The sequence below is a fragment of the Diaporthe citri genome (assembly GCF_014595645.1).
Source record: "Diaporthe citri strain NFHF-8-4 chromosome Unknown scaffold_9, whole genome shotgun sequence".
Taxonomy (NCBI): Eukaryota; Fungi; Ascomycota; class Sordariomycetes; order Diaporthales; family Diaporthaceae; genus Diaporthe; species Diaporthe citri.
The window spans coordinates 2,703,905-2,721,596 of NW_025064854.1; the positions used below are offsets into that span (position 1 = coordinate 2,703,905).

General features: G+C 39.3%; 6 protein-coding genes across 6 annotated transcripts; 4 read left to right on the plus strand and 2 right to left on the minus strand.

Moving 5' to 3' along the window:
* Positions 1–326: 326 nt before the first annotated feature.
* Positions 327–1,256, plus strand: INS49_015839 (uncharacterized protein; the record flags this gene model as incomplete). Its single annotated transcript, XM_043176517.1, has 1 exon — positions 327–1,256. One exon carries the CDS (start codon positions 327–329, stop codon positions 1,254–1,256), a length of 930 nt encoding a protein of 309 aa, XP_043019972.1.
* Positions 1,257–1,726: 470 nt separating this feature from the next.
* On the plus strand, positions 1,727–2,752 carry INS49_015840 (uncharacterized protein; the record flags this gene model as incomplete). Its single annotated transcript, XM_043176518.1, has 1 exon — positions 1,727–2,752. The coding sequence occupies one exon, from the start codon at positions 1,727–1,729 to the stop codon at positions 2,750–2,752; it is 1,026 nt and encodes a 341-aa protein (XP_043019973.1).
* Positions 2,753–3,390: 638 nt separating this feature from the next.
* INS49_015841 (uncharacterized protein) lies at positions 3,391–6,593 on the minus strand (the record flags this gene model as incomplete). Its single annotated transcript, XM_043176519.1, has 7 exons — positions 3,391–3,440; positions 3,659–3,924; positions 3,976–4,093; positions 5,386–6,073; positions 6,135–6,283; positions 6,388–6,447; positions 6,503–6,593. The coding sequence occupies 7 exons, from the start codon at positions 6,591–6,593 to the stop codon at positions 3,391–3,393; spliced, it is 1,422 nt and encodes a 473-aa protein (XP_043019974.1).
* A 6,192-nt stretch (positions 6,594–12,785) lies between these two features.
* INS49_015842 (uncharacterized protein) lies at positions 12,786–14,566 on the minus strand (the record flags this gene model as incomplete). The annotated part of the gene is made up of 3 exons (XM_043176520.1): positions 12,786–12,937; positions 13,015–13,971; positions 14,107–14,566. The coding sequence occupies 3 exons, from the start codon at positions 14,564–14,566 to the stop codon at positions 12,786–12,788; spliced, it is 1,569 nt and encodes a 522-aa protein (XP_043019975.1).
* A 540-nt stretch (positions 14,567–15,106) lies between these two features.
* Positions 15,107–15,803, plus strand: INS49_015843 (uncharacterized protein; the record flags this gene model as incomplete). Its single annotated transcript, XM_043176521.1, has 3 exons — positions 15,107–15,214; positions 15,405–15,602; positions 15,663–15,803. 3 exons carry the CDS (start codon positions 15,107–15,109, stop codon positions 15,801–15,803), a joined length of 447 nt encoding a protein of 148 aa, XP_043019976.1.
* Positions 15,804–16,176: 373 nt separating this feature from the next.
* Positions 16,177–17,337, plus strand: INS49_015844 (uncharacterized protein; the record flags this gene model as incomplete). The annotated part of the gene is made up of 2 exons (XM_043176522.1): positions 16,177–16,390; positions 16,457–17,337. The coding sequence occupies 2 exons, from the start codon at positions 16,177–16,179 to the stop codon at positions 17,335–17,337; spliced, it is 1,095 nt and encodes a 364-aa protein (XP_043019977.1).
* Between the last annotated feature and the right edge of the window lie 355 nt (positions 17,338–17,692).

Sequence of the window (17,692 nt, forward strand, 5' to 3'; positions counted from 1 at the left end):
GCTCTCTTCGACATTACCATTCGTACCACGCCTTCCTCGCTAGTCTCTGTCCAATCGCCCGCATATTCTACTTCGGCAGGATGGGTTCAAATGGTTGATGGCACAGATCAGACTGCAGCAAGCCAGATGTCATCGTCGAGCATGGAGTGCCCTATTGCCAGAGCTGTCATGCGACGTCCTTGGCCTTGGAAAGACAGCTTGTTGAGGAGAATCGTGCCAAAGGGGGCAACATCCAATTGCCAGAGGCTGCACCGCTGGGCAAAGCTAACTTATGGTGGCCCCCATCTGTCCCATACCGCCGTCCCCAGCCTGAGCTGGACGTCAATATGTTTGCAGAGTCCTGTAACGACGAGGATGGAGTGACCGCCATGCTTTCTGAGACAAACACCGAACCAAGTCCTCGTTCACATGTCTATCCCTCATCCTTGGGCTCAAACCACTTCAGGCTCATTTACCTCACCGAATCTGGGGATGTCTCGTCGCCCATCCACTTCCGGCTGGAAGAATACGCTTTCAATGACTATCCGGAATACGAAACGGTTTCCTACGTCTGGGGAGGAGAAAATTGCGACTCCACCCTCTGCAAGCCTGTCTACGTTGGTCGTTTCTGGGATGTTGATCTGGCAACACGTAATTGCTCGGCTCTTCTACACTACTTGCGGCGTCGCCAAGTCTGTCGCGTCCTATGGGTGGACGCCATCTGCATCAACCAAGCCGACAACACCGAGAAGCCAGCACAAATTCCCAGAATGGGCGATATCTACTCCAATTGCGAGCGAGTAGTGGCTTACTTGGGAGAAGACTTGGTTTCGCGTCCTCCGGGGAGGACTTATTATCGACCCCGCATCGACGTACAGAGGTTGATCGATGAACGAGTCGAGAACCACTTCGAGAGACCCTTCGACCAAACAGTCATGGAAAGTACAGAACTTCCCAAGATTTGTGCCAATGGTGCCCGGATAAGCCAGGATCAACTTTTCCAGAGGCGACATTTGGCTCGAATATGGGCTGTGCAGGAGCTCTTGCTCTCAAGTAGGGCCATATTTCCCCTAGGTGATTTCGATATCCTCTGCGACAGAAAAGAAGCCATCCGCCTTATCTTAAGGTCATCCGGAGAACAGCTCAATCTTTCAGCTGTTACACGATCTCTCGCCGTCTTTTACAGGCTACTTGTCACTGCCACGCGAGTGACCCTCGAGACAGGGTATATGGCCTCTTGGGTCTCTTCCAACCGCAAGACTTCTCGCAAGACCTAACTTCAAACTATACACTGTTTTGGAGAGACTATTGGGTGGGGACTGCAGCCTACTTACTCCTCGTTGAGAGGGAACTTCAACTGCTCACCCATGCCCTGGGGCACAATTGTCCCGTGGACTTGCCCTTATGGGTCCCGGATATTGTGAATATGAAGTCCTGGAGGTCTGCGTGATCTTGGTATTCTGAATTTGATTCAGTAATCCATGACGAAAAAGGCCTGCAGGCCTTTAGAGATCGCAGTACAGCATCCGGAGAATGGGCGACTGAGTTTGTAATGTATTCCGTGGAAAGAGGGGAACTTTTTCAAGTTTGCCTGGAAACCGATCAATGGTGGGAACAACAAAGTCATGGGTTGATCCATTCAAGTTCTCTCTATACTGAGAGCCGGAAATCAGCCACGGTCAATTCGTCTAACGGTGCGCTTCAACTCAAAGCCCTTCGCGTATTTGACGGCCCTTGTCGGCCTACAATGGAGACTGAGAAAAATGGGCTTACTTCGATCTGGGTTCGTGGTCCGTCAACAGCCGCACATTTCCGCATAATGGGACTGAAACGTCCCGTGGATCTGGATGAAAGTTACCAACTCTTTATAATATCCTGCGAGGACACGGTCCAGCCCAGTTCGGGGGTTTGCACCGCCCTCCTGGCTCTGACGACTGCGCTTTCAGAAAAGGATGTCAGCGTTGTAACGATTCACGATTGCAGCATCATATACGATGTCCATTTCTACTCCATGGTCCACCTCGAGACCAGGATGGGACGGAACGACTTCATGACCAACCATCGCCACAGTTTACACTGGGTTTTGCAGAACCTCCATGGGAATTCTACGATAGATGGGATGAGGGCTGCATTATATGACACGATATTACACTTTATCTTCCCGTCTTTCGCGGCAAAGAGACGGGAAATCCTTCCTCTGCTTAGGCGTCTACTTGAACTGCAAAGTCTTTCAGACGAATCGCCAACATTGGCCGAGTCAATATCTGCGGTTGCAGAGAGAATTTGTCCGGAATTTGATCCGGTTATTCAGGACAACTACTTTCACTTGACCATCAAGAACGAGAAAATGTATCGGGACTGGAACACCTGGAAAGATGGACCACCTTCCGAATCGCCCTTTAATAGACTCAACGAGAATTCACCAAGTCTGGAAGTGAACTACTTCGACTCACTTACACAGGATAAGAATAAGTGGACTTCACTCGGCAACAGATACAACCCGAAACGGCCCGAGTTCTGGAAAAGACCTGTCTTTCCAGTTATGCTGCGGTTTTATGTCAACTATCTCTTGCCACTCATCAAGGATACCACCATGTTTAGGGCAATGTGTTATGCGCGTGAGTTCAACATCCTTTTGAACGAGGATTTTGAAACTCCCATGGCTCGCAAACCAACGCCTGAAGACTCTTGTGTCTTTCTCGAAGGCTGGGTTCGTGGTCTTCTTGATGAACTTGGTCTTCTGTGGTCATTGGAGAGAATCACCATTGTATGAGGAAAGTGGGGCAGCGTCAATGGTTTCATTTCTCAGTACCCAAGTATCTCTGGAGGATGTCAGGAATTTTACTGCTAGGCTAAATTGATCCATATCCGACTTAATGCCGCAGGTGTATCTTGTCATCACACTTGAGCGGTTGTACTGCAGCCCGTTATACTGTGCTTTCTGGATTTGAAGGCAACTCATTGGTGATTGCTCCCAGCCCTCAATTATCATTACACGCATATCTCTCTCGCATTGCGCTATTGCACTCAAGACTTTGTTGACATTAAGCAAGTCGAAGTTGAGTGGAGTTCCAGCATCTCTGTGGGACAAGCGAAATATTACCCTTGTCGCGGTCCTAGGGCAATGGAACTGTCATGTAGAATGAAATATAAATGGAATGTGTTCATGAAGAATACACAAGGTACGTAGTCGATATTAAATTCCCCATATTGACAATATATCCGTCTGAGCTGATACAACAACATCAAAGCTTGAGTGCACAGAGTTTCTCCCCTAGCTTCTCAGTCTCTTCGCCAACCTCATTCACAACCACCTCAATGGCTGTCTTGGCACTCGGACTGTCTGCTTTTGTCCGAACCACCAGATTCACACGTGGCAGACTCCCCACTCCCATCGCAACAGGAGCCGTGTTATTCTTCTCGTCTCTTCTGAACCAAGGCGTACATGGGACGAACACGTCCTTGAACGCGCCCCTCAGCTCGGGTATCATGGCGTCGTTGAACTTCAGTCGACGGGGATGAACGCCATACACACACATTGTGCTGTTTTCCCCGATCTTAGTCCCCTTGGTCGCCCCACGCATTATATCCTTCTGGCTAGAGCATAGCGTCCTCGCAAGGCCATTATCTGCTGGCTTCCATGTCGTCTGCCAGCACCGATCTACCTGCTGGCGCTTACCCCACCTGGTCACGCACTGGCATGAAAGAACCATGCTTGGGTTCAGCAATTCGAGTATGTCCTCGACCATTGCGTACGATCTCTCGACGGCGTCCCAAGTCCCCTGTGACTCCTTGTCCATTCGATCGAGATCGTCATCGCTGAAGAGGCTGCAGATATCCATAATAACAACATCCTCGAGAGTCAATCCGATCTCCCCAAGAACATCAGAAATCCATTCCAATGTGGGGCACTGCTTCATTTGCTCGTACTCAAAGACATGCTTTCTTGTCGGATTCTGCAGTATTATAAAAGGTAGGTCCTGGCAGCCGCATAACAACCGCTTGAAATTCTTCCAGGGGTTGCTGTCGAGCTTGATTCCGTACTCCTCACGGAAGGTAACGACGCTGTCGAGTTCGAAGCACTCGTGATCTTCTCCAATGTACCTCAACTTCCCTTTAGACTTCAGCGAGGGGCTAAGGTTTTCCTCAACAGCGCGCTGTCGGGAGGGTTTGTGATGGGCCCCATGAGTCGGTGATGACGGGATTCGAGAATCAGCGTCCCGTGCCGCGTTTTTCGTTGTAATTACTGCATGAGTGCTAGTTAGTACGGCCTCCGTCGCGAGATGGTAGATGGTAGATTGTCGAGAACGAACCTGGCGTCACAACTTTGGTCTTCTCCCCATATACCGGAGTCACAGTCATGACTGCTTCTTATTTAGACGTGAGAATGCTCCTTGTGTAGTCGGAAATGGAGCGAATGAATTTTTCAAGGCCAATACTCATCATATGAAATGAATCATCAGGAGACAAGGAATTTGAATCGAGGGGAGAGAGGTGTTGGTTACGGCTGAGCAAGACGCCAGCCAAGGCGTTTTCCGACCCCTCCTTCCGAGCTTGTGAGCCTGTCAGGCACACCTGCGGTGGCACAGGAGGGGCCTCCCGCTTTTCAGCACACCCCATTCTCAATGTCTGCCAACGACAAGCGAGGAGGCTTCTAATAGTCCAAGGCCTCCGACTGAGTTTGTGCGTGCTATCACTTCGGCTTGCAGCAATCCCAAATTTGCCCAGCATTCCTGAGTACGTAGGAAAAGGCTGAATATTACCAAACACATCTTACGATTTGATTACCGAACGACTTTCTCGGGGTTCTTGATGTCCGCAGTCGATTAAACATAGGAGACTATCCCACGGAAGACTATCCCATCAGAGACTATCCCATAGGAGACTATCTCATAGGAGGTTATCGTACAGGAGGATATCCTACAGGAGGTAGTCCTCCACGAGGGTATCTTGCAGGATGGTTTCCCGGAGGAGAATAGCTTATAGGAGGTTACACCAAGGAGCGTAATCCCAGTGAAGCGATGTACTGGGGGAGTGCAACTAAAATAAGCAGACTGTCTGAGCTCTGTTGTACGTCGATGGTTTGTTCGGTTCCATGGGTCAGGTGTTTTGCGTAGCAAACAGTTAATAGGACCCATCTTGAATAGAGCTTGAATAGCTCCTCTGAACTTGTCGAGTGGCTCAATACCTGTGCTCTCGCCCCGACGTATCAACATTTACTGATTTCTCTTTCCCCACGCCCGCCCCTCCCCGCCCCTCCCATCCTCCTCCCTCCAAAAAAGAGAAAACTGAACTAATCCTTCTTTATCCAGTGACAAGTTTTGCAGATCACGTATCTGCTATAAAAGAATTGGAGACAGTCATACACATCGTGTGTCGCTACTGTCTGTCGTGATATCAACTAACGGTACCTGTGGTGAGTGTATTCATAGTCGTCATCATACTCACGCTGCCTGCTTCGCGGAGAAGACCCAGGAGGAACTCCCGTTCTCGATCGCAGCATTTCCTCAGCATAATCATCACCATCATCGTCTGGTTCCGGGCCCCTTCTGCTGCCATAGGACCTCTGTTCTCGCTCTCTGGCAGAATTCCGCTGCATCCTTCCGCCGCGGTCGGGGGGCGGTTCTAGGTGGGCCGGAGATGCGGGCGACCGGTAATGCGTCCCGCGGTGTGGCGATCGAGGGACTCTGGCGCCAGAGTATCGACCCGTGCCTCCCGGTGAACGATCCTCGTCGTCCGAGTCCAAGCAATCGTCTCTGCGCAAGTTTTTGATCTTGGCGTAGTCCGAGTCTTGTCCACGTGTCTTGTCAAGGTAGCTGTCGAAGCGTTGGATGGAGCGCGCCACGATCTCGAACTGCGAGCTGTCAAGCTTGCCGGGTTTCTGCGGTACTTGGAAAGATACGGTTGGTGAGATTGTATGGATTCCTGGTTCCTTGTCTTCAGGGTGAGTTAAATCGACCTCAGGCTCATCATCATAGTCGACATCGTCGTCATCGTAATCATCGTCGTAATTAGACGTCGGCACGCTGACTTGGTCCAAGTTGATCAGGGAGTAGGCGATTTGAAAGCTGTTCCTGATCTGTCTGCCGTTCCACTAGGACAAGCGTCAGTGATGTTTTCACGGCATTATGATGGCGTTAAAAAAATAAACTCACTCTTCTGCTGGGATTTTCCCTCGCAATTTCCCATTGTCGGGTGGCGAAGTTGAGGATGCTGTCCTCGTCAATTTCGGTGGGAGGTAGTTTCGGCTCGCCATCCTCTCCTTTGCCACGAAGCTCCGCTTTTGACTTTCGATCTCCTTTATCTGCCGAATGTTGAGCTTGAATTTTTCAAGGGCCTGCTTTTTTCTGAGTGCAGGATTGTACAGTGAAAGGTGAATTCTAGACCGAAAAGCCTCGTCAACAGTACCGACGTGGTTCGTCGTCAAGAACAAGACGCCGTCGTAATAGTCGAGCACACGAAGAAAGACTGAGAAAATCTTCAGCCACGGAAATGCCAAATGGTGGGGAAGCATGAAACCTACCGGACACAAGAGAGTTCCGTACCAAATCTCCCACGTCCCGCTTCGCCAGGAACAAATCAGCCTCGTCGAGAAGCAAGACGCAATCCCACATGGCAGCAAGACGGAACGTCTCCCGGAGTGCCGTCTCCACATCTCGTGATGTGGAACCCAGATCTCCAGAAGTCAGAGCAAAAAGTGGCTTGCGATTGTCCAATGCCACTGCCTCTGCCGTGGTTGTCTTTCCCACTCCTGGAACCCCATGCAGCAGAATAACAAGACCGGAGCCTTTCCCTCGGATGAAGTCTTGGTCGAGAGTGGCATCTTTGTTCTGCCGACGTATCTCCTGCTTCTGAAAGTGGCGTCCGACAAGTGACTTTAGGATTCTCTTGTGCTTGTTGGAATATTCTAGATATTTAAGCTATTATTAATACGGGATATCCTTTTCCCCATATGTTTGCTATTGTATAAAGGATAATAACTATAAATAGGGGCCTTCCCTCCCATAGAATAAACGTTAGCTAACCTAATAAATTAAGCATTTAACGCTATTATTTAATAGGTTATAAGCCTGGAGCTTACTTAAAATGGCAACGCTAACTCAATATGGAAAACGTACATTATATAACACCCTTAATTACCATTACTTTTTAAATCTTTTAAATAAGATAAGCTTTATACTTAAAAATACATCTTTTAATTAATTATTTAATTAGGTTAATTGATAAGCCCTTAATTAATTAAATCGCCTTATTTAACATTATAAATTAATTTCGTTTCCTAACCCAAAGCCTATATATAAAAACTACACTTCCTTTACCTAAATACTTAACCGTTTCTCTATTAATACTTAACCTATTTATATAATTTATATATTATTTAAGAGCTTTTATTAAGAATAATAAGAGCATTTCTTTAAATTTTAAAAATTATACCAAATTAACATTAAAAACGTGAATTTTAATAAAATCATAATAATCCTTAAAACTCCCTTAGAAATACTTAATTATATCTTAGCCATTTTTAATTCATAATATCTTAAAAATATATTATTTAAAAGCTCTTCTTTTTCTCTTTATAACTATATTATTTTAATACCTATATTTCTATTCCTTAACTTATTAAACTTATTTAAAATTCATTATACCCTTTTCTTTATTATCTTAATTATCTTAATAAATACTTTACTTATTTATCTTAAAATGGCATCCCTTAATAAGTATAATGTTTTATTCTTTAATAAAATGGAAAATTATATATATTAAAGCATTAATATTTAAGTTTAGCTTAAGAAAGAAAACGCTATTAAAAAAAATCCTAAGAATCTTTTTTAAGGCTTATTTTTAATTTAAAATAAGAAAGCCCTTATTAATATTAAACTTATATATAAGTAAGGGTTTATTATGTTTATAAAAGATATAAATAATGCCTAAGAAGTATAGGATATACTTAAATCTTACTATAAACTCTTTAAGTTTATAAGCCAATATTTACTTTATAAAGAGTTCTTTAATATTAGTTTTAATAATTTTAAAATTATAAAAGAATATATTAATAAGCTAAAGCTTTTTTTAAAGGATTTAAAGGCTAATAATATAATTCTTTTTAAATAAGTTGTAATTAGCTAGATTTTTCATAACTTAGATAATAAATATACTAGCTTTATTTAGAATATAATTTAAAGTTTTAGAAAAGATTTAAACGCTTATATAATTAAATCTCTCTTTTTTAATCTATTAAATGAAAATAAAGGGAAACCCTTTAAATTATTTAAAAAAGCTTTATATATAAAAGGCAAAAAAGATAAGAAAAAGATTATTATATGCCTTAATTATAAAATAAAGGGGTATACTTAAGAGAATTGCTATTTCCTTTATTTAAATAAGGCACTCATTAACTGGAAAATAAATAAATAAAGAAAAGAAAAAGAAAAAACTACTCTTTTAAGGAAGAATATAAGCTAAGAAAAACGGGAGAAAATGTAAAAGCAACTCTTAGCTCTATTAGTTAGCATAAAGTCTCCCACAGCTTTAAAAGGCACTTAGGAAGAACCTATAACACATATAACTATAAATAATTTAATAAAAAATACTAAATATAATAAGAATTTATTAAATCTCTTATAACTTTCTTTTAATAACCCAATATAAATTAAGATAAATAACCCTATATATACTTTATATATATACATAATAATAATAATAGCTAATAATAATAAATTTATAGGAAATTAATAACATATAGATTTTATAAAAATAGCCATGGATACTGCTATAAATATAATAAGTTTTAACGATATACGCTTCTTTAATATTATATATATAACTAATAAAACCATAAAATAAGGTAATGCAAGTACTATATTTATAAATAAAATAAGGGACTTAATAATTAAATTTCCAAAAATAAATATTATAAAAAGATTTTTTAATATATATTATATGCCTTCTTTAAGTTTAAATATACTTAAATATAAGTACATAAGTAATAAAATTAAATTAAAATTAAAAGGAAACACTATTAAATTATACTCTTAAGAAATAAATAAGCTAATAATTTAAGGATATTAAAAAGACGGCTTATATTTTATAAGAATTAATATAATAAAATAAATAAATAAGCCTAAATATACCCCTTTAAAAATATATATAATTTAATAAAATTTAAATATAAATATTAAAAATAAAAAAGAAATATATAAATGGCATTATAAATTAAGCTATATAAATATCCAAGCTTTGGAAATATTTCTTTAAAAAAATAAAATAAATATATTAATAAATAAATTTACTTTAAGAATATATAAGTAATTGCAAAGTATGCTTAAAAGCTAAGCATATAACTAGAATAAATAAGATTAGCCTAAATAATTAAGTATATAATATACTTAAAAGAATATATAATAATATAGGCAGTTTCTTAAAACCTATATATAATAAATATAAATACTATATATTATTCCTTAATAAAAAAACTTAATATTTAAAAGTTTCTTTGCTTAAAAATAAAGATAAAGCATTAAAAGCTTTTAATAATTATAAAAATAAGGTAAAAAATAAATATAATAAAAGAATAAAAGAGTTCTTTATTAATAATGGAGGAGAATATATAAATAAAAGATTTAAAATCTTATTAAATAAATACTCCATAACTCACTATATAACGCCCCTATATATAAAAGAACCAAATGGCTTAATAGAAAGATTAAATTTAACCATAATGAATAAAGTTAAAAGCCTTTTATATACGGTAAATTTACCTATATATTTATAAGGAGAAGTAATAAAATATACTATATATTTATATAATATTACACCCTATAAAAGCTTAGAGTATAAGTGCCCTTATAAGGTAATAAATAAAAAGAAGCCTTATATAAACAACTTAAAATTATGGAGATCTATCGTATATTTTCAGAATAATAATTATAAAATTAAATTAAAACCTAGAAATAAAAAGGGCATATTATAAAATATAATTTTAAAATTAAATATATATTAAGTATGGAATATAAATAATAAAAAGCCTATATTAGTTTAGGATGTTTAAATATTAAAAGGGCAATATATAAATAATAACGATATTAATAATAATAATAATAATAATAATAATAATAATAATAATAATAATAATAATAATAATAATAACATATATATATTCTTAAAATTATAAGAATAAAGGGAAGAAAATTCCCTTTTTATTTTAAATAAAATAATAGTTTAAGGGAATCCAAAAGACTATATATATATTATATAAAATATATTATTAAATAACTAAATATTTATATTAAATACCTAAGAAAATATATTAAAATACTGCTTAATTACAGCTAATATTAATAAACCTTTTTCTTTAAAAGAGGTATTAAATAACTTAAAAAAACCCTTATAAGTTAAATTTATGCTAAATGAAATATATAGTTTATAAAAACAAAATACTTATATAATAATGGATTTATTACCCAGCTATATAGCTTTAAGGGGAAAATATATATATAAAAAGAAATTTATAAATAACCTAGCTATTATAAAGCTTAGTTAAGTAGTAAATAATGAAAATAATATTAAATTTAAATTTAAATAAGTTATTTAAGAATATAACCAAAAATTAAGCATAAATTATTTAAAGACTTTTTTTATAATTTACCGCCCTAAGACCTATATTATGCTATTAATAATAGCTATAAATAAAGGATATTATATATATAATTATAACGTTAAAAATGCATTTTTAGATTTTAATATTAATTTTAAAATATATATAAAATTACTTATATATATATATAATAAACTAAAATATAAAAATAAAGTTGCAAAACTAAATAAAGCTTTATATGGGCTAAAATAATTACTTATGTTTTGGTATAAATACTTAAAAAATATATTAACCAAGCTAGCATTTATTATTTGCCTATATAATAAAGGGGTATTTATATATTTTAATAAATAAATTATATTTATATATTATATAAATAATATTATTATTATAGGACCTAATAATAAAGATATAAATTTAATAATTAATAAATTATATAAAAATATAAAATTAGATTTTTAAGGAGATTTAATAGATTTCCTTAAAAGTAATATATATATAAATAAAAAAGATAATTAAATAATTATAAACTAAAATAAATATATAAATAAAATATTAAAAAGATTTAATATAAAAAAAAAGGTTAAGAAAAAGGAAATAATTCCTTAACTTATATTATATACCCTTAATAGAAAATTAAAAAAATATATTAATTAAGTTAATAAAAATACTATAAAATTATATTAGCAATAAATAAGGTTTATATTATATGCTAGCTTAGAAATAAGGCTAGATTTAACCTATTTTATAAATAAATTAGCTAAATATATAGCAAACCTAAAATTAAAGCATATAAAAGAATTAAATAAAATATAGGGATATATATATAAATTCCTATATATATTTAAAGTATATAATTACTTTGGAAATAATTTACAATTAATAAGCTATATAGATTTAAACTAGGGTAATGATATATTTACTAAAAAGAGCACCTTTAATTATATATTTAGCTTATATAATATTAATAATAATAATAATAATAAAATAAACTCCATAAGCTAAAATTCTTAGCTATAAAAAATACTAATACTTTCCTTTGTAAAAGCAGAATATATAGCTTTAAGAAAAGCCATAAAAAAAGCTAAATATTTATATAATTTATTAGAATATTTTAATAATAATTTAATTATTAGCTTTAATCTTAAGCCCTTTACTATATATATAGATAATAATGGGGCTAAGAAATTAGCTAAAAATACTTTATTTTATAAGAAAACCAAATATATAAATATTGCATATTATTATATAAGAGAAGCAATAGAAAATAATAAAGTAATACTAAAATATATAGATTTTAAGTAAAATTTAGCAAATTAGCTTATAAAACTAATCAATAAACTACATTATAAAGAGTTTAAAGAAAAGTATAGTTTAATAGAAAAATAATATAAAAATATTAAGCTAGAGAATAAAGAGATTTTCCATCTATATTATAATATATGTAAAATAAATTAAGGTATTTACTTTTTAATAATTAGGGTTAAGATTCTTTCCTTTACTTATAAAATATATAAATAAATAAAGCAAACTTAATTATATATATATATAATATTACCTTAAATATGAAAGGTTTTCCCTTAAAAGAAATAATTAAAATAATAAAGGTTTTTCTTAAAAAATAAATATTACTTATACAGCCTATATATACCATATATATATATAGTTACAATATACCTATACTATGTTTATATACATTTCATTTTATATAAAAAATGTATTTCCGTAGTATATATAGTATAAATAAAATGATGTGTGACTTTAATATATAAAAATGCCATGATATATTATAGTTATTATAAAATAATTAGTGAATTTTATATAAAACCATAATTTAATATGTAATACCCTACTGGCTATAAGTTTAAGTTTAAGTAATAGCAAATTTTTGGGTTTTTTGCTTATATATATATATATATATATATACTTATATAAGTAAGTTTTTTTCTTTTTTATAAGGTTTTCTTATTATATAGCAAATATTCCTTTTTTATAAATTAAATCCCTTATATATAATAAATAAATAAATAAAGGGAATTGGTTTAAGGGGGGCTATTGGAATATTCTAGATATTTAGGCTATTATTAATACGGGATATCCTTTTCTCCATATGTTTGCCACTATATAGAGGATAATAACTATAAATAGGGGCCTTCCCTCCTGTAGAATAAACGTTAGCTAGCCTAATAGACTAAGCATCCAACGCTATTATTTAACAGTGCTCACTTTCAATCTTCAAGTCTCTAAAGGGGCCTTTGGGCGCCGTGATCACACTGATGAAGTCGATGTTGGGGACGAAGAACTTACGTGCTCGGAAGGAATATGCGATCAGGCGCTGAGGGAAGAGTAATAGGTGTTCCGGATCTGTATAAGTAGTCAGTACAGACTTGAAGCGCGTCAATGTGATAAAATGAATGTGTATTGCGTCACACAATACATACCGAAGTCAAAGACCTCTTTGAAGTCAATCATGATTTCGCCCTCAATATGTTCTACACGCTTCCTTCTCTGGTTCTCGCTGAATCTTCTGGCATACGTCGTATGGATCAACGTCCATCCGTCGTAGGACAAGTGCCTCTCCCGTACATAAGACCTGAAGTTCTTAGCACGGGCTGTGAGCTCCTTCGTCTTCTGGGCCGCGTCGGGATCGAATCGGAGAGGGTAAAAAGTCAAGCTTTTTATGTCCACTTCCCCTTCGTAAAGGCCGATAATCGATTCACCGGGCGCCGGTCCGTAGTCGTCGCCATCGAAATCGATGTGGAATGAATTCACTTTGAAGTTGTGGTCCAACATCCGCATACCAATATGGCATTTCTTTGCCTTGTCTCCCGGGCCAGGACTAGGTTCTTGAAATTGAGCCCAGCAGAGCTTCCAGTAATTGTGGTGGACAGCCAGCCCCTGGCTCCCGGCAGCGTCGGAACCGGCTTTGCCAGTCTTGTTCTTGTTTTCTCCGGATTTTAGGGGCTCGTACAAAATATCGCCGGGGCGAAAATACATGGGCAGGTCAGAGAACCGTACTTTGTGCTTGGATGATCCTCTCGCCTCATCCAACATGGGCACGATGTGCTTTTCCACGAAGTCGATGTACAGCTTCATATGCTCCACGGCCGTCAGGTTATTTTCTGGGCCGGACTTGAAGTCGAGAAGGCCGTAAATAATATCTTCAATGTCCATGTTTGAAGGCATGCTTAGTTTCTGCAAAGGATCTTCGATATCGATGGACGAAACGTCCTCTGATCGTGGCAGTGGACCATTGTGAGTAGGCACTTCTCCGTCATGGCTCTGTCCCTCATTTAAACGCTGCTCCAACATCTTCGCAACATGTTTTGCAAACGGCAATGAGTAGTAGAAGGTCTGAAAAGGGCGCAAGAAAACTAGCGGCTCGTCGTCCCAGTCATCTTTGCCCGTCAGCCGACCCAGAACATATAGAATTGCCGGAGACTAAATCCTGACTCGATGAATGAACTTGGCATCGTTTTCCGATCGACGCTTGCTTCGCGATGTAGAATGTTTTTTGTGCCGTCTTCTTGAACGTTCGTGCATGATCTCCGTCCTTAACTGGTCCGGGGGGCCTTCCAGGACCTCTACGATGTCGTGTCCCTCCTCTGGAGAAAAGCGATTTTTGAATGCCTCGTAGTCACTCCATTTGACGTTAACTTTCTTGGGTTGCTCTTGGAGCCAGGCAGCCAGGTCTTCATCTTCGGATATCGAGCTTGAACTCATGGCGTCTTCGTCACCAGATTCATCTTGCTTGTGCGACACCGGCTCGCTTGACTTGGCGCAGGATTCCTGTGGGAAATCATGCTTAACACTATCCTTGTCATTTTCATCGTCAGTGTTGTCTGCGGAGGTTGACTTTGAATGGGTGGCTTGACTATCGATGCTGTTCGACCGGCTTCGCTTTTTGAGGTCGTTTCTTCCGAAGGTGGAGTCAAGATCTGTGGCTTCACGAGGCTCAGGGGCCACCACAGAACCAGGCTCCTTGCCACTCATGATGGGTTTCAATACCTGCTGGCGTGTAGGGGAAAGAATCGGAGGGGAGCTTGGCTATCCCTGTGAATGGGCATGAGGGATCACACAAATGCGAACCAAATGAGCTTGTCCAGTTTGAGGCAACTAGAACCCCTGGAAGCATGTGCATACATGGCAACCAGGCCGCTGGTTAGTTTCAAGAGGTGCAGAAGGATCGGAGCTACCGGATCGGCCAGTATTCCCGGCGCTTGATAACATGCCCTTAATGGTGCAGTGGCAATGCACCCCATTGGAGAATCTGTCATTTGCCTGTACATCAGGTGGTTGGCAATACAGGCAGCCTACCTCAGGGATCAAGTCCAGCTGAACTCGCTTTCTCTTCCTCCGCCATTAATTAGTGTGAAAAGGGGCCAACATGATGAACGCGCCATTTTGATCAGCGCCGACAGGAGTGGAGATACCTTTACTGTTTGAACATGGAGCCACCAACGCTATGACTGCAGCTTCAACCTCCTGCTGCAATATTGTCCACCGCTACAACCACGAACAACGCCGCTAATAATGGCACTGAATTGGATGGATCCCGGCTCGGAGGAGAGGGCAGTCACGGCTGAGTTTGTGCAGTCTGACGAGGCTAGGGAGCTTCGTCCGGCGTTCAAATCGCCACCGGTATATGATGCGGACAGAGGGCAATTTGTTTCTACTGAATCAATGTCACAAAAGTAAGACTTCCTTCAAAGCATCATTTGAACGACATGATAACTGATAATCTTGGCTCTCAATACAAGTGAATGTGTCACTAGCTGCCTTGGAAGTAACGTTGCCTGCACTCCTCGGTCCCCGGATACCACTCGTAAAGACGAGCAAGGGATGGGATGACCTCACAGAGAGTCTACTCACAGCCGAGAAGGACTACGAGGATCAGGGCAAAGACAGATGGCGTCGAATTTGGTACGGACTTGGTGACAAAGCTGATGTGACGACGCCATGGATCGAAATCATCCCGAACGAGTACGGTCTGGCAATTGTAAAAACCGGCGTCGCCTTGATTCTGAAAGTGTGTAAAAGCCCTCTCATTCGCCTGGCTGCCCCGAGATGACTGACAAGGCTGTCCTAGCTGGCGAGGAAATTCCTGGAAAAGCGAAAGAAGATATTACAGGCTTTCGAAGAGATCCGAAAAGCCATGACATCGGCTAATCCACTCAAGGGCAGCTTCCGATCTCATGCTGACGTGGCTGTCGCCCTGGATGACCTATAACAGGCAATTTTGGACTCAGTGAATGATATTCTTGTTCTCACTGCAAAGGAAGAGCGTTCTTGTAAGCCCCCCGCCCCCTTTCCCCCGTGACGCCCTACAGAGGATCGCACATCTCATCGCACTTACTGACCTAATGATTTCAGGGCGTTGTTTGAAGGAGAACCTCACCCAGAGAACCAAATACCCTGACATTGACTTAGTCCTGAAACTTCTATCCGAAAAGACCCAAGGATTGAAAGACGCCCTATAAGACGCGCATTATCAGTCTATAGAGAACATAGACAACAAAACCACATACATAGCCGTCGGAACAGGATATGTGGCACGAGGAATCCGCCATCTTGATGAAAAGGTTGATTTACAAAGAAAAGAGATGCACGGCGTCAGTATCGCCACCCAAGAGCAAAAGGCTATGCTCAAAAGTCAGGACGAGAAGATGAACCGACTTATGACTTTACTCGAGACCATGGCGAACGATAAGGATGTAATCGCAGATGCGAATTCAAAACATGCAGCGGAAGCTCCAGCTGAGGACTTGGGCGCTTGGCTCTTGAACAAAATTACTGATGCTCTGGTTTTGCAGAAGAGTATGTTCAATCTTCCCAAAGAATATGCCCTTCCCTTCTAGTTATTGACTAATACTGGGACCGCAGGGGATACTGAAATCCAGAAATATTTCAGCCGCGGAGACTGCGGCAGTTCCAGGCGCAGGCGAGGCGCAGTCATCAACAAATTGCAATTTTGCGAAGCCATAACAGACCATCCCTTTTACGAGGATGAAGAGCCAGATGTCGATAGTTTTGCTTCCCAGCCAGACAGCGACTGGAGCACTGTCAGCAGATACAGGGGGGACTTCGACTCCAAGACACAATGCCAGGTGCAGTCAATACTCGAGCGACGACGGTTCCTAGGCTGGATGAAAAGCAAGTACCCGGATCTTGTACTCGTGCTTGCCGACCTCCCCACCTCAGACGTGGGGAACATCACCGCCGTGTCTGTCTTCTGCGCCACGCTCATCACAAGCCTGACCAGCCTCCGTCGCGAGGATCTAGTGCTTCACTTCTTTTGTGGTCTGCACGTCGATTCTAGCGACCCAAGCCCGGGACCGAGGGGACTTGTTCGCTCCCTCATCATGCAGCTTTTTACCTATCTCTCACACGCCGGCGGCGCCGATTTGGATGTTATATGCGACAGAGATTACGTACGGGATATTGAAGATCAGCATCTGGGAGCTCTTTGTCAGACGCTCCGGGAGCTTCTGTGGCAGTGCGAGCCTGGTGCGCACGTTTACTGCATCATAGACTCCGTCACTCTCTTCGAGAGAACAGTGTGGTCTCAGGACCTCAGGACGGTGGTGAGGTGCCTCCGGGACTGCGTGGACAATGGGGAAATGCCCGCTGTCTTCAAGGTGATGCTGACAAGTTCAGCGCTGTGTTCACCCGAGCTGAAGGATCTACTTACAGCCTGGAATAGCTACCCGGAAAGAGTGCTGTACTTGTCGACAGAAGACTGTCTGGTGGATAATGTGCTATAAATATAGACCAAGCCAGTGCACCGCGCACTGGCAGCTGTCTCTTACATCCCTCTTCAAGGTTTTATACACCCATTTGACGGGAGTAAGCTGGACTAAAGAGCAGTGCAGGTAGATCTGTTCAAATGCGGAATGACCTATACCGTATCCAAAAGACGATTCTTCACATTGCCGAAGGAGAATTTGGACTCCCATGGTTGAATAAACTCGACAATCCGAAGCTATTTATTCTTACTATCTAAACAGATTTGGGCTTTTAGAAGATAGGAATCGTCATTCTAATGATTAAATTCAAGATTCTCGAAGAGATGATTGTTCACAACCTGTCGTCAGGGCCAAATTCACTGAAATTTCCTAA